Raw genomic sequence first — 15,191 nt, forward strand, 5'->3', positions numbered from 1 at the left:
TTATTGCAGTGCCTTCCAAGGCCACACCCTGGCAGTGCCACAGCCACAGCCGTGGCTCTGCCCAGATGGCTCCAGGATGGAACCAAAAAGGGCTTGGCCACGAGATCTCACATTTTTATAAGTTTTAGTCCATTTGCATAGAGGAGTTAATTGTCCAATTAACAACTTCAAATGATGAAGTTTCATCCTCCTTGCTTGCCTGCCCTTCTCTTTTCACGTTGTTTGTGCTTTGGGCCTGAAGTTTGGAGGGACTGTCCTTGAGTCCAGCTGGAGCAGGATTGTTTTGTCCTCACCAGCCTGTGAAAAGATCCCAGTATAAATCCTATATCCTACATATATATATCCTATAGATAGGATATAGATAGGAGATATATAGGATATAGGATATATAGATATAGATACATATATATGATAGAAGAGATATATATAGAGGATATATATAAGATATATAGAGAGGATATAGGATATATGTATGCATATATTATATATATAGGTTATAGGATATGTATATATATGTCCTATATATATCCTTAATATAAAGCTAAAAACTGCACACCAAAACAGAACAGAAAAACTTAAACCCAGGGTATCAGGGTGACCTGTCCTGGGGTCTGTGGGTGCCACTGCCATGGCCACTGCCCTGGGGATGATCCCATGGCCTTGCACCCACTGTCACCTTGGCTGTCACCAAATCCCTCCCTGGTTTGCCCTGCTCTGGAAGGACACTTCCCCTGTGTCATCCCTTCTCTGACTGGTTCTGGTTTCCTGGGGGCACAGGCAGGTCCAAACCGGCTTTGCTGCTTTAGGGTCCCACTCTCAGCTCCCTGCATTTCCTCCTGTGCCCCTCTGGACAGGCTGGGCTGTGAGGTCCTGATCTGACACAGAGGGAACTCAGTTCTGAGGGTAGGATGGGACCAGAGGCCTCCTCGTGTCCCTTCCAACCTCACTTATTCTTTAATTCAGCCTGACAGGACAGCTCAGCTGGAGGGGAGCTGGAGCTGGGCCGTGCTGTGGATCCACCCCCCTGGGCAGGACTGGGCCATTGCTGGGGCAGTGCTGGATGAGGCTGTGCTGTGACAGTGACAGAAGGAGCTGCTGAGCCCTGCAGGTCCCTCATGCTTCTCCCAGCTCTGCTGGGCAGCAGGAGTCACCTCAGAGACTTTTTTTGGGAAGCTCAGCAGAGTTCTCCTGTCTCTCCAGCTCCAGCCTGAGACTGTGTGTGCACAAGGTGTGGCATTTGGTGACAGGGGCTGTAGGGGGACTGTGCCCTCCCCTGTAGCATGTCCAGCCTGATAATCAGACATGCCTTTGTTCCCTGGCAGGGTGGGCAGGCCCTGGCCCAGGGTGCCCAGAGCAGCTGGGGCTGCCCCTGGATCCCTGGCAGTGCCCAAGGCCAGGCTGGACAGGGCTGGGAGCAGCCTGGGGCAGTGAAAGGTGTGTCTGCCATGGCAGGGGAATGGAACTAGATGAGCTTTGAGATCTCTTCTCACCCAAACCATTCTGTGGCTGGTGTATGGCCCTGTCCTACAGCCTGACTGACAAAGAGCCAAATTTCGGGTGTGACACTCGGTGTGAGAGCTGTGACAGCTGCTTGGGAGCTGGAGCTGCACCAACCACATAACCCTGCCTCAGCTGGGGCTCACAGCACGCAGCAGCTCCCTCCTGGAGAGGGCCGGGCTGGTTATGCAGGTGAGCCCAGCTCGCTGCTGGCACACGAGGGTGTTTGTCTCAATGCAAGCCCAGGGCTCGGCGCCCTGCGGGGCTGGGTTGTGTAAGCACCGGCACGGCTGGAAGGGAGCTGCGGGAGCCAGCGCCGCCGGGATGGAGAGAGGAGCCAGCCCTGCCGGGATGGGGATGAGAGCCAGCGCCGCCGGGATGGAGAGAGGAGCCAGCGCCGCCGGGATGGGGATGAGAGCCAGCCCTGCCAGGATGGAGAGAGGAGCCAGCAGTGCCGGGATGGGGATGAGAGCCAGCCCTGCCAGGATGGAGAGAGGAGCTAGCAGTGCCAGGATGGAGAGAGGAGCCAGCAGTGCCGGGATGGAGAGAGGAGCCAGCCCTGCCAGGATGGAGAGAGGAGCTAGCAGTGCCAGGATGGAGAGAGGAGCCAGCCCTGCCGGGATGGAGAGAGGAGCCAGCCCTGCCAGGATGGAGAGAGGAGCTAGCAGTGCCAGGATGGAGAGAGGAGCCAGCAGTGCCGGGATGGAGAGAGGAGCCAGCAGTGCCAGGATGGAGAGAGGAGCCAGCAGTGCCGGGATGGAGATGAACCAGCCCTGCCGGGATGGGGATGAGAGCCAGCCCTGCCGCCCTGCCGGGATGGAGATGAGAACCAGCCCTGCTGGGATGAAATTGAACCAGCCCTGCTGGAATGGAGAGAGAAGCCAGCCCTGCCACCCTGCCAGGATGGAGATGAACTAGCAGAGCCAGGATGGAGATGAACCAGCCGTGCCGGGATGGAGATGAACCAGCCCTGCCGGGATGAAAGAGGAGCCAGCCCTGCCGGGATGAAAGAGGAGCCAGCCCTGCTAGGATGGGGATGAGCCAGCCCTGCCGGGATAGGGATGAGCCAACCCTGCCGAGATGGAGAGAGGAGCCAGCCCTGCCGGGGTGGAGAAGAGCTGGCAGTGCCGGAATGGAGATGAACCAGCCCTGCCGGGATGGAGAGGAGCTAGCCCTGCCGGGATGGGGATGAACCAGCCCTGCCGGGATGGAGATGAACCAGCCCTGCTGGGATGGAGAGGAGCCAGCCCTGCCGGGATGGGGATGAACCAGCCGTGCTGGGATGGAGTTGAGAACCAGCCCTGCCGGGATGGAGGTGGCAGGGTCTGGCTCTGCTTCCCTGCCCGCTCCGAGGTGTGAGCATGCCCGGCCTTTCCCGGAGCCCTTTCCTGGCAGAGCCCTGGTGCTGCTCCGTGCCGGGAGGAGCAGCAGGAGCACAGGGAGAGCTGCCTGTGCACAGGCCCAGGAGGTCTGGATTCTGTCCTGGCTGTGCTGAACCCCACACAGAGGGAGCATTTCATGGGGGCAGAGGTGGCCACGGAGATGTAGGGTATAAAAATGGCATTTTTGCATGGAATATCTGTATTCCATGGATGGCAGGGCACAGGGTGGGTGGGCACCAGGCCTGTCTGCAGGTAGTGTGTGCAGACAAAGAGTTATCAACGTGTATCCATGTGCAGATAACATCTATCCCCACACAGGTAATGTGTATTTCCATGCAGATAGCATGTATCTTCATGCTGGTAACACATTATCACATGAAGATAATGAGTATCCATGCCCAGATAATGTCTGTGCCCATGCAGTAAAGATCTATTCCATGCAGACAGTGTGTGTATCCTCATGCTGATAACACGTTATCACAAGCAGATAACATGTATCTATGCTCAGATAATGTCTGTGCCCATGCAGATAAGATCTATTCCATGACCTATTCCATGAGATCTATTCCATGCAGACAGTGTGTGTATCCTCATGCTGATAACACGTTATCACAAGCAGATAACATGTATCTATGCTCAGATAATGTCTGTGCCCATGCAGATAAGATCTATTCCATGACCTATGCCATGAGATCTATTCCATTAGATTTATTCCCTGATTGAGTCCATAAGATTTATTCCACCATCATGGAGATGACGTGTTATCCATGCACAGATAACATCTATCCCCATGCAGATAACGTGTACCCTCATGCAGATAACGTGTTATCACATGCAGATAACGTGTATCCATGTGCAAATAGTGTTTAATCCACATTAAAACTCCACCCATCCCCATCCCCTTGCACCCAAGCAGCTGCTGCTGTGCCCTGGGTGCGTGTGGGTGACACGAGTGTCCCTTCATTCATGAGACATGAGTGTCCCTGTGTGGTGGGGGATGCACTCCGTTAATGACTGGCGCTCCGTTAATGACTAACACGCCGTTAATGACTGGCACGCCGCCGTTGTTAATGACTGGCACGCCGTTAATGACTGCCCGGCCTCTCTCTAATCCCGCCGCTCTGTGCCTGGCTGCAGCCAGCGAGGAGAGCGGTGGCAGAGCGCCAGCAAGTCTGGGTCACATGGAGAGGCTCCAAACTATTGCATAAGTCCCGTCTGAGAGTGGACCTGCCTGGTGGAGTCCTCTCCCGAAAGCAGGAGGAGTCCCGGGATGGGAGCGCTGGGACTCTCGGTGCCCACCTTCCCCCGGGCTGGAATTGTGGCACTGCTCTGGCAGCTCCAGCCCTGCCCCGGGCCCAGCTCCCCGTCCCGAGCAGGATCCGAGCTGGCACTTCCCTCCCGCTTTCCTGCTGAGGACCTCCGAGCATTTTACCACACTTGGAGAAGTGCAATGACCCCGGCGTTCCAGATAGGGCCAGGTCCTTATGTAACGCAGGGATAGGATTTCCAGAGAGCCAAGCAGGCGGTGTCAGAGCGAGGTCGCTGCTCCCAGCTCTCCTCCCCCTGCCCTGGCTTTGGCACAAGCTCCCTTTGCCCCTTTGCTGGCAAAATTAAAGATTTTGGAGAGGAGCAAGGAGGGGGGTTCAGCCCTTTCCTCACCAGGACTGCACTGAATAGATTTGACTGTAAAATAATTATCGTGTTTTTGAAAAAAAAAAAACCAAAAAACAACCAACCAACCCTCCTCCCACACACAGTGCTGGAGTGAGCCCAAAGCCCCGTGAAGCTGCTGTACAAAGGGATGCAGGGTGTGCCCGGCCAGAGCGCAGCAGGGCCGGCTGTGGAGCACCACGGAGAGCCTGGAAGAGGGATCTGATTCTCCAAAGGCAGGGAGAGTGTGCCCCTGGCACCCAGGCTGGCACCGGGGTGCTGGCAGGGGGACAGAGATATTGGAATATTACCAACACAGCGGGACAGGACGTGCCTGAGCTTGTCTGGCCCTGCTGCTGAACCAAACAGCAGCACTGTGGTGTTTCACCCCAGAGACACTTCTGGCTATGGGTGTGTGGTGTTTCACCCCAGAGACACTTTTGGCCATGGCTGTGTGGTGTTTCAGCCAGAGACACTTTTGGCCATGGCTGGGTGTGTGGTGTTTCACCCCACAGACACTTTGGGCCATGGCTGGGTGTGTGGTGTTTCACCCCACAGACACTTTTGGGCTGGCTGGGTGTGTGGTGTTTCACCCCAGAGACACTTTTGGCCATGGATGTGTGGTGTTTCACCCCAGAGACACTTCTGGCCATGGATGTGTGGTGTTTCACCCCAGAGACACTTTTGGGCTGGCTGGGTGTGTGGTGTTTCACCCCACAGACACTTTTGGCCATGGGTGTGTGGTGTTTCACCCACAGACACTTTGGGCTGGCTGGGAGCTGCAGCTGGGCACGTGGGGACAAGTCCAGGCCTGCAGAAGCTCTGGTGGTGGTGGGATGGAGCTTCCCCCTGTATCAGGGCCTGCTCCTCGGGTTTCCCTCTGTGGAGAAGCTTTAGGGCGATGGGGAAGGGAAGGAGTCGGTTCTGATGGAGGGTTTGGATCCAGAGCTTTGTTCTGGCCCACAGCCTCTGAACCCAGCCCCAGCTCCAGCAGAACTCCTGACCCGCGTGGGTGCTGCTCCTTTTAACCCCGGGGAGAGGGGCAGGGAAGGGGCAGGGAGCCACCAGCCAGGTACAGGAGGGGAGGTCTCAAGGGACAAAGGACACCTGGATGGCCCAATGCCCCCCGGGGGTAGAGGGCATCCTTTGAATCTGCCAATCACTGGAGCCCTTCTGGAATTCCAGGATTGACAGTGTTGGGAGGGGTCAGGGAAGGAAAAGGAGAGGTGACTGACACCCTGGGAGGGAATTATCAGGGAGGAACCCGGGGTATCTGAGGCAAACCACGACATCACACCACAACACAGAGACTCAGCTCAGAGCCCTCAGCTCTCAGGGTCCCGCTGGCAGTGTGGGTCTGCATTTCCCACATTGCTGGGGAGCACCTTTGGATGGGGCTGGATCTGATTTTAACGGTGTGAAAACAGCACCTCCCCTCCTGGGAAGCTGAAATGGGACCCGCAGTCACTGGGGTGTGCTAAGAACAGCTCTCTGGGGGAGGTGAATCAGCCCTGGAAAGGAGAGGGGCTGCACTGAGCATCCCGGGCCCCCTCCCAGCCCCGAGGGGGTCAGCAGGGAAGGGACAGGCTGAGTTGGCATTGCACCAGCTGGGACTGGTGGCAGGGGTGAGCAGAGGGGTTGCAGGGCAGCCAAAGGGTGGCTGTGCAGGCAGGAGCCACCCCGGGGCTGGAGGCTGCAGTGTTCTGGGAACAGGGATAACTCCGTGTTTCTAATTCCTCACTCGCCGTGGCCTCAGGGAGGCCACACTTGGAGCAGCAAAGCAGATTATGGCTCAAGTTCTTATTCTGTGTTCTGCAGACCTGGGACTTTAACCATTTTCTCGCAGTTTTCAGATGCTCCTGGCAGCAAAAATACAGATTTCTGTGGGTTTAACCCCTAGTGCTGCCCTAGAGCTGAGAAATGACTTCCCAGTGGAAGTCCTGTCATGCTGGCAAGATGACTGCGGGGAGATTTCTGCCATCTGCAGCTCAGCATGTTTTCCACTTGGCAGCCCGGCCAAATATTTTGTCGGGACTCTCAGGACGTTCTCCTGCTGGGAGCCAGGGAGGTCTCTGGGACAGTTTTGCATCCCCCACGTGCTCAGCCTGTGCCGAGAGGAGCAGCCTGAGGGGGGAGTGGGGCTGTGTGTTCCATCCCCGGCAACGTGCAGGGACCTGCCCGGAGCTGCCAGCTGGGAGCTGGGAGGTGCCCGAGCAGGCAGGGAACACCCGGAGCCCCGGGGAGTGCAGGGGCTGAGACCCCCCCAGAAAATACAGAAATGCAGCAGCAGCTGCGAGGGACCTGCCCCTGCCAGGCCCTGGGGGTGCAGAGAGAGGGTGAGGAGGAGCAGCAATGGAGGGATGATGAGAAGGGTTTGGACATTGCTGGTTGGGCCAGGGAGGGATTGTCCCACTCTGCTCTGCCCTGGGGCAGCCTCACCTCCAGTGCTGGGGGCACTTTGGGCACTACAAGATCAGAAGGATCCAAAGCTGGTGGAGAGTGCCCAAAGGAGGGACACGGAGCTGGGAAGGGGCTGAGGAGCAGCTGAGGGCACTTGGCTCCTTCAGCTGGAGCACAGGAGACTGAGGGGAGGCTCCTGGGGGGCTGCAGCTCCTCCCCAGGGGAGGCACAGGGCCAGGGGCTGAGCTCTGGGAGAGGGACAGGAGGCCAGGAAGGGCTGGAGCTGGGCCAGGGCTTGGCATGGAGCTCAGGGCAAGGTTCTTCCCCCCGAGGGTGCTGGGCAATGCCCAGGCTCCCCAGGGAATGGTCCCAAGGCTGCCAGAGCTCCAGGAGCTCTCAGGGCTGCTCAGGGTGGGGGTGTTGGGGTGGCTGTGCAGGGACAGGGGCTGGGCTGATCATCCCTGAGGGTCCCTTCCCACTCAGGATGTTCCATGATCTTTGATTTAATAATTCTAGAGCACCAGGAGAGGCTGAGGGAGCTGGAAAGGGGCTCAGCTGGAGAAAAGGAGGCTCGGGCAGGACCTCGTGGCTCTGCAGAACTCCCTGACAGGAGGGGACAGCCAGGGGGGTTGAGCTCTGCTCCCAGGGAACAAGCAGTAGGACACAGCCTCAAATTGCCCCAGGAGATGTTCAGATTGGATATGAGGAAAAATATCTTCACTGGAAGGGTGAAAGTTGATTCCAGCTGAGGCTTTACAGCAAAAACCTGTGGCCCTCTGATCCCTTGTGAAGGCTGGCCTAGAACAAAGACTAGGCAGAGTTAATTAATAAAGCAGGGATTTATTAGGAGGCCTCAATGGACCCACCCTGGGCAGCACAAGAGCCCAGCCAGGGCTGCACCCAAGATGGACCAAAATGGGCCCAAAATGGACACCAGGGCACAGGGTCTCTCCCTGGGATCAGCTTTGCCCCATTTGCTCCTTGCAGTTCATTGTCCCATTCCAGCCCCAGCCCACCCAGTCCCACCCTGCTTGTTTTTCTCTCTCCAGCCCACGGGGTTTGTGCTCTTGGGCTGAGATTTGGATCATTTGTCCTTGGTGCCCAGCTGGAGCAGGAATTGTTTTGTCTCCCTGCTCTGTGCACAGAGCTCACCATCCCCTGATGTGAAGCCCAGACCCACCCACTAAAGCAGCACAGAGTCTGAAAAATAGGAAAGCTCAAACCTGAGGTGTCACCTCCATGGAGCAGTGATGGCAGGTGACAGAGGCACTGTTCTTCAGGTGACTGTAGGAGCAGCACCCAGGAGCTACAGGCACTCAGGGGCTGTTGTGTGTCCTGGAGGGCAGCTGGGAGCCCAGCAGCAGGAGAGAGCCCATCGTGGGTAGCAGGGGACCCCTGTGGGTGGTGGGAAAGCCTAAAAAACCTCCTGCTGCTGCTGCCAAGCGCCCTCGCTGCCCTGGCACAGCCCTGAGCCCAAATGCCAGTCCTCTGCAGGACTATTTCCTTTCCATTTCCCTAGAATTTCCATTTCCATGGAAAATGAGGCCCTTGGGGCCAGCCTGGGGCTCACAGCTCTTCCCCCAGAGATAAACTTTGACCTGGTGGAACAACTCCCAGGCTGGAGCAGCTGGAGGAGCAGAAAGCCCTGTGGTGCTGTTTGTAGGGGCTGCCAGGGCTGCTGTGGGGCTGAGCAGCCCCTTGGAAGGGTCAGGGGGCACCTGGGGCCAAAAGGGACCAAGCTGTGAGATGTGGCACCATGATAACCCCAATAACTCCAGTGTGGTTATAGGGTGGTGTCAATTCCCCAGTTTACACAAGAATAAAAGATCCTTGAGGCTTTCATTCCTTAAAATAACACAGCCCAGAAATGCTGTTGGGGTGGTGCAGCTGTGGGGTCCTGCTCCCACTGTTTTCCCACTGTTTTCCCACTGCTCTCCTACTGTTTTCCCACTGCTTTCCCACTCTTCCCTGTGCTCCCACTGAGGTGCTGCTCTCACTTCTCCACTGCTCCCAGTTCTCCCATGTCTGAAAGATGTCAGTGGAAGGCCTGGCAGGGGGTGCACTGAAAGTATTTCCTCCCCCCCGGAGCAAGTTGGAAGCAGAAATCTGTGTTTGTATTTATTTCTCCCTCAGAAGGAAAAAAAAAAAAAAAAAAAAAAAAAAAAAAGGAAAAGGACACCTGAGCTCATAATTTGCAAAAGTTGGATGAGAAACCTGGAAGCTGCCGGGCCCTGCATCTTTAAAAGCAGTTAAATTCCTCTTCCCTGCACTAGGAGGCACCTTGAACCTTCCTCTTGGCCCCGAGCATCGCCCATCTGCTTCCTATTACCTTCCCCTGCGCTGCTGGAGCCGGCCCAGCAGCCGGGGAGTTCTGTCTGCAGCTGCGAGCAGCTCTCATCTGCCCCGCTCCTTCTGCTCTTCTCGCTTCATCCCAGCTGGAATGTCACCCCCTGTCCCAGCCCCGTCCTTCCCGGCGCTGTTCGGGGTGGCAGGAGGTGAGCTGGCCGCTGTGGTGGCGTTGTCCCCCGGTGTCGCTCGGGTTCACGCGGCCAAAGCCACCCTTGGCACCGGCAGCCGGGAGCGTCAGCCCGAGCCGAGCCTGCCAAGGACAACGAATTCCTTGGGAAGGAGCAGATCGGAAGCGGCCCAAGCGAGGGAGGCACGAGACCGGAGAGGTCACGCCGTGTCCCCGAGCTGTCCCCGAGCTGTCCCAGCCCGGCCCGTGGCACCCCCGTGTCCCGCCGGGGCTCCGCGATCCTCGGGATCGTCCTGCGAGCTGCAAAGCGAGCTTATGGAAAACTTGGTAGGGGTGGAAGCACCAGAGTTCCTCCGACTCCTGGTCCTTCCTCCGGGTGCTCCTTCTACTCCTCGGAGCTGGATCCACCTGTGAGGAGAACACATTCCTCTGGGTGCTACTCCTGCTCCTCGGAGCTGGATCCACCCATGGGGAGAGGTGCAAGGTTCAGCTGTGAGGAGGACACCTTCCTCCAGGTGCTCCAGGTGCTCCAGGTGCTCCTCAGAGCTGGATCCACCCATGGGGAGAGAACCTTCCTCTAGGTGCTCCTCCTGCTCCTTAGAGCCTGAACCACCCATAGGAGCAGGATCCACCTGTGAGGAGAAGACCTTCCTCTAGGTGTTTCTCCTGCTCCTCAGAGCTGGATCCACCTGTGAGGAGAACACCTTTTTTCAGGTGCTCCTTGGAGCCTGATCCACCCGTGGGGAGAGAACCTTCCTCCAGGTGCTCCTCCTGCTCCCTAGAGCCTGATCCACCCATAGGAGCAGGATCCACCTGTGAGGAGAGCACCTTCCTCTGGGTGCTCCTCGGAGCTGGATCCACCCATGAGGACAGGAGAAGGATTCACCTGTGAGGAGAACACCTTCCTCCTGCTCTTCCTGCTCATTGGAGCTTGATCCACCCATGGGGAGAGGAGCAGGATCCACCTGTGAGGAGAGCACCTTCCTCTAGGTGTTTCTCCTGCTTCTCAGAGCTGGATCCACCTATGAGGAGAACACCTTTTTTCAGGTGCTCCTTGGAGCCTGATCCACCCGTGGGGAGAGAACCTTCCTCCAGGTGCTCCTCCTGCTCCCTAGAGCCTGATCCACCCATAGGAGCAGGATCCACCTGTGAGGAGAGCACCTTCCTCTGGGTGCTCCTCGGAGCTGGATCCACCCATGAGGACAGGAGAAGGATTCACCTGTGAGGAGAACACCTTCCTCCTGCTCTTCCTGCTCATTGGAGCTTGATCCACCCATGGGGAGAGGAGCAGGATCCACCTGTGAGGAGAGCACCTTCCTCTAGGTGTTTCTCCTGCTTCTCAGAGCTGGATCCACCTATGAGGAGAACACCTTCTTTCAGGTGCTCCTTGGAGCCTGATGCACCCATGGGGAGAAGAGCAGGATTCACCCATGGGGAGAACACCTTCCTCCAGGTGCTCCTCCTGCTCCTCGGGCTTTGGGAATGAAGCCCCGCCGGGAAGGGGCCGTGTTTTCCCCGCTGCCTGCAGGGAGGGATCGCAGCCGGGCCCTTCCCCCAGCCCGGCCCGCAGGAATTTTGCAGCTGTAATTCCTGCCTTGTGCTGCTCCCAGCGCGTCTCCTTCCCCCAAGGTCAAGGCTGCGGGCTCCTGGCGCCGGGGCTGCTTCCCGGCCGCAGTTCCGGGGGATGCTGAGCGGCCGGGAAGGGCAGGGGGGGACACGGGGAGGGTCAGGGAGAGGAGGGGGGAGGACGGAAAGCCTGGAGGAAAAGGGTTTGACAGCTGGAAAACAGGGGAAATCAGTCATGTGAAGCCCAGGAGAAAATACACTTTAGCTGGGCTCCGTGGGTTTTGGAGCTGTGACAGGATTGAAAAGCTGGAATCGTGAGCTTTGGGACACGCTGAAAAATGCTGATTTAGGAGAGGGCTTTGCTTTCAACTTCTCCCTTTTCCAGTCCAATTCCCACAGCTGGAGCAGGCACAGAGCAGCCCCCAGGTGCCTTTCCTGGCCCTGGCTGTGCCCTCACTGTGCCACAGCCTGGGGGTGGCACCACGGGGGATGTTGTCACCGGATCTCAGCATCCTCTTTTGGGGGTGGAACGGGGCAGAATTCCTGCCCCAATCCTCTTCCCCCCACTCCCTGATTCTCCTTACCTTTCCCAGGGAAAAGGAGCAGCCCAAGGTGGGAGCTGCCCCTCTATTCTCAGGGCCACTCACAGGATGCTCAGTTTTGGAGGCCACCTCGTGTTGTGTCTGGACTTTGCAGAGGAAAACCTGGCAAGTGGCCCCAGATGGGACTGGGGAGTCCAGGCCGAGGCCTCACTGAGGATCTTTGGCCATTCTAAACTGTAAATAAGCAGTGAAAAATCTTAAAGTTATGCAACTCTGAATTGTGTTTAAAGCTGAGTGTTTCATCTCCCACTGTTTCTGCCTAGTAGGGGGAAAAAGCATTAATTTAGGTTAATGGCTTTAAGCTGGAGGAGGGAGATTTAGATGAGATTTTAGAAATAAATCCTTCCCTGTGAGGTTGCCCAGAGCAGCTGTGGCTGCCCCCGGATCTCTGGAAGTGTCCCAGGCCAGGTTGGATGGGGCTTGGAGCACCCTGGACTTGTGGAAGGTGTCCCTGCCCCTGTGGAATGAGATGGGATGAGCTTTAAGGTCCTTCCCAACCCAAACCATTCTGTGACTTCCAAGATAAATTTGGGGCAGGAATAATCTCCTAGATTTCCCTTTGTGCCTCCCCTACACCACCTCTGGGCTGTGCCGGGTGTCACTCCTGCAGCACAAATACCATTCATGGCACAGTAAAGATGGGAAAACAGGAGCAGAAATTCACTTTCAGGGATTCAGATTCCCATAAGGACATGGAGGGGAGCGGGGCAGATCCCAGGAGGACCCAGCTCCCCTGCCCTGGGCTGTTCAAACCAGCCCAGAGCACAGCAAGGTGAGGGTTAAGCGTTTCCTTACTGGATGAGGACCACACACAGGCCTTGGCAGCTGACACCTTTGCAAAGAGCACCCTCCTCTCATCTCCAGCCTCTTCTCATGCTCGGGAGCTCATCCCATGTTCCTGGGGAGCTCATTCTGGGGAGCTCATCCCTCCTTTCCCAGGGAGCTCATCCCACCGTTCCCGGGAGTTCATCCTGCCATTCCTGGGGAGCTCATCCTGCCTTTCCCAGGGAGTTCATCCCGCCATTCATGGGGGGAGGCTCCCCGTTTCATGAGGAGCTCATCCCATCTTTTTTCCAGGACCTCATCCCGCCATTCCCTGGGAGTTCATCCTGTCTTTCCTGGGACCTCATCCCCAAGGAGCTCATCCCGCCATTCCTGGGATCTCATGCTGCCTTTTCCAGGAGCTAGTCCTGGGGACCTCATCCTGCCGTTCCAGGAGCTCATCCCTCCTTTCCCGGGAGCTCATCCTGCCTTTCCCAGCCCTGCTCCAGCCCGTGGGATCTGCCCCTCTGCTGCAGGTCTTTGTCTGCCACCCCTGCAGGGAGGTTTGGGTTTGGCCGGTGGGTCATGCCCTGCAGTGTCACCGCTGGGATATTTGGGGTTTTCTGGGATGTGCTGCACTCCTCCCGTACTCATGGAGTGGGTGGGCAAGAAGAAAACCCCACAGGCTTTGTGCAAGTCCCCAGCTCGATTCGAGTTTGATGTAATCGCCTCAGACTGAGTGGAAATTCTCTGCAAGCCAGGAATCTTTCAGCAGAGCAATTAGCAGAGAGTTTTAAAGAACAAATGCGATTGGAATCTTGGGATCCATTTGTGAATGGAGTTGAGGGTGAGTTCCCTGAATGGTTCTTTGTTTTCCATTACTTTTTTTGGTTCAGCCAGTACACTTTGAGAGCACATGCTCTTCCCTCAGTGCAGTGACAGCCCTTAAAGTGTGTTTGAAATCCAGGGAAGCCTCAGAGAGGATTTCTGGGTTGCTGCTTGCCACCCCCCTGCCAGTGCCGTTATTTCCTGCTCTCTTTAAGGGATCAGGTGACCCTGGGCACTCTTGGGGCTGCTCTTCCCAGAGGGTGCTGCCACAGGATAAAGGATTCCCATTGATCCTGAGCTCCTTTCCGCAGGTACCAGCTGGGAGAACCCCGGGGAGTGCAGAACTGATGGGATTAATCCATCCTCAAACCCTTCCCATCCTTTTCTCCTCTTTTCCTCTCCTCCCATCCCACTCCTGGCTTCTCCACCACGCCGCTTTCCTCATCCCCCTGCCCACCTCGAGTCCTTCTCCATCCCTTTGCTCATCCCCCTCTCCCCCGCAGGGGCGATGCCGGGGCTGGGGACGAGCCCGTGCTGACCCCGCGGTGCTGGCCTGGCACTGCCCACCCCCGCCGGCCTCGGGAGAGCACGGAGCGGCCGAGGATGCCTGCGGAGGGACCCGGGACTCCTCTCTGGACATAAGGGGTGGCCGAGGGAGAGACATGTGGGGACAGCGCCCTCCCAGCCGGCACAGATCTCCCTGCTCCGACACGAGCGGCGCTGACCATGGCCACAGCCTGGAGGCTCCTCACCTGGACCGTCACCCTCGGCCTGGCCGGGGGCACCTTCCCCGGCTTCCCCTTCCAGTCACAAGGTAGGGATGGGACGGGATGGGATGGGATGGGATGGGATGGGATGGGATGGGATGGGATGGGATGGGATGGGATGGGATGGGATGGGATGGGATGGGATGGGATGGGATGGGATGGGATGGTGTAGTGTGTAAGAGCCTCAAAGAGAGATTCGGGACTCCAGGCAGCTCTTCTAAATGCAGTTTATTGTATCCAAGACCTTACAGCAGTCCAGGGTTGTGGGTGACAGAGCCTGTGCCCACAGCTGTCAGCTCCAGCTGCAGGCAGGCCTGTAGACCTGCATCCCTCATTCAGGCTCTTACTAATGGTGCCCCACATTGGGCGCCACTGTAAGAGCCTGAATGAGGGATGTGGGACTCCAGGGGCTCTTCTAAATGCAGCTTATTCCATCCAAGAGTTACAGCAGTCCAGGGTGGTGGGTGACAGAGCTGTGCCCACAGCTGCCAGCTCCAGCTGCAGGCAGGCCTGGAGACCCTGAGTTTAGGTTACAATGCATTATCTACTTTTCTTTACTGAGCATCTTCATACAGTAGAACCAATCTATCCCTTAACTATTACCTATAGCCTATCATAACTACTCTAATTACTACATTTATGTCACTATTCTCCAATCACTAAAAGTCAGTACATTACAGTTTAAGCTAGAAGTTGTTTTTCAGTTTTCTTGCAGTGGAAAATTCTGAGACTTTTTTTCTACTTGCAGCATTTGCAGACTTGTTTGCCTGTGCTCTCTTTCTGCTTGGTAAAAATATCTTCTTCTTTGGGGTGGGTTTATCCTTTGCTCTGAGCCATAAAACCCCTTCTAACTAACACACCCTTTGCCTCCTTGGTTATTCAGTAAGACTGGCTCAGCAATTCTTTTCTTCTAGATCAAAACTTGCTTTCATTTCTATTCCTTCTTCAGACTCTACATCCAAAAATCTTTCTGCCAAGCATATGTATCTGTGAGACTTTCTTGTGAAACTTTCATCCTTCCCTGCAGTGGTTTTGTTTGTGTCCAGAGTGACATCCCTGAGGAGATGCAGTGTCCAGCCCACAGCACCACCAGCTTCTCACACACCACCCCACCCTCAGCTCTGGACACGTTTTTCCTCCTGAAGAGCCTTTCAGGTCAGGATCAGAGCCTCCAGCCCCGAGTCCCAGGTGCTTTGTAGCCACAGTGAGCACAAACCACCCTCTGATTCACTCTTTTCCAAGCCCACGTGGACTGCAAAGA

The 15,191-nt window shown here is 56.5% G+C and overlaps 1 protein-coding gene across 1 annotated transcript in view; it reads left to right on the forward strand.

The window, feature by feature from the left end:
* Positions 1-15,191, forward strand: part of ADAMTS10 (ADAM metallopeptidase with thrombospondin type 1 motif 10) — a 73,770-nt gene that overhangs the window by 3,479 nt on the left and 55,100 nt on the right. The window contains exon 2 of the mRNA XM_059869854.1: positions 13,667-13,977. Within this exon, the coding sequence (XP_059725837.1) occupies positions 13,890-13,977 (88 nt within the window). The 5' untranslated portion in view covers positions 13,667-13,889. The remainder of the gene's footprint in view (positions 1-13,666; positions 13,978-15,191) is intronic.

This window comes from Haemorhous mexicanus, chromosome 29, assembly GCF_027477595.1.
Source record: "Haemorhous mexicanus isolate bHaeMex1 chromosome 29, bHaeMex1.pri, whole genome shotgun sequence".
NCBI classification, from domain to species: domain Eukaryota; kingdom Metazoa; phylum Chordata; class Aves; order Passeriformes; family Fringillidae; genus Haemorhous; species Haemorhous mexicanus.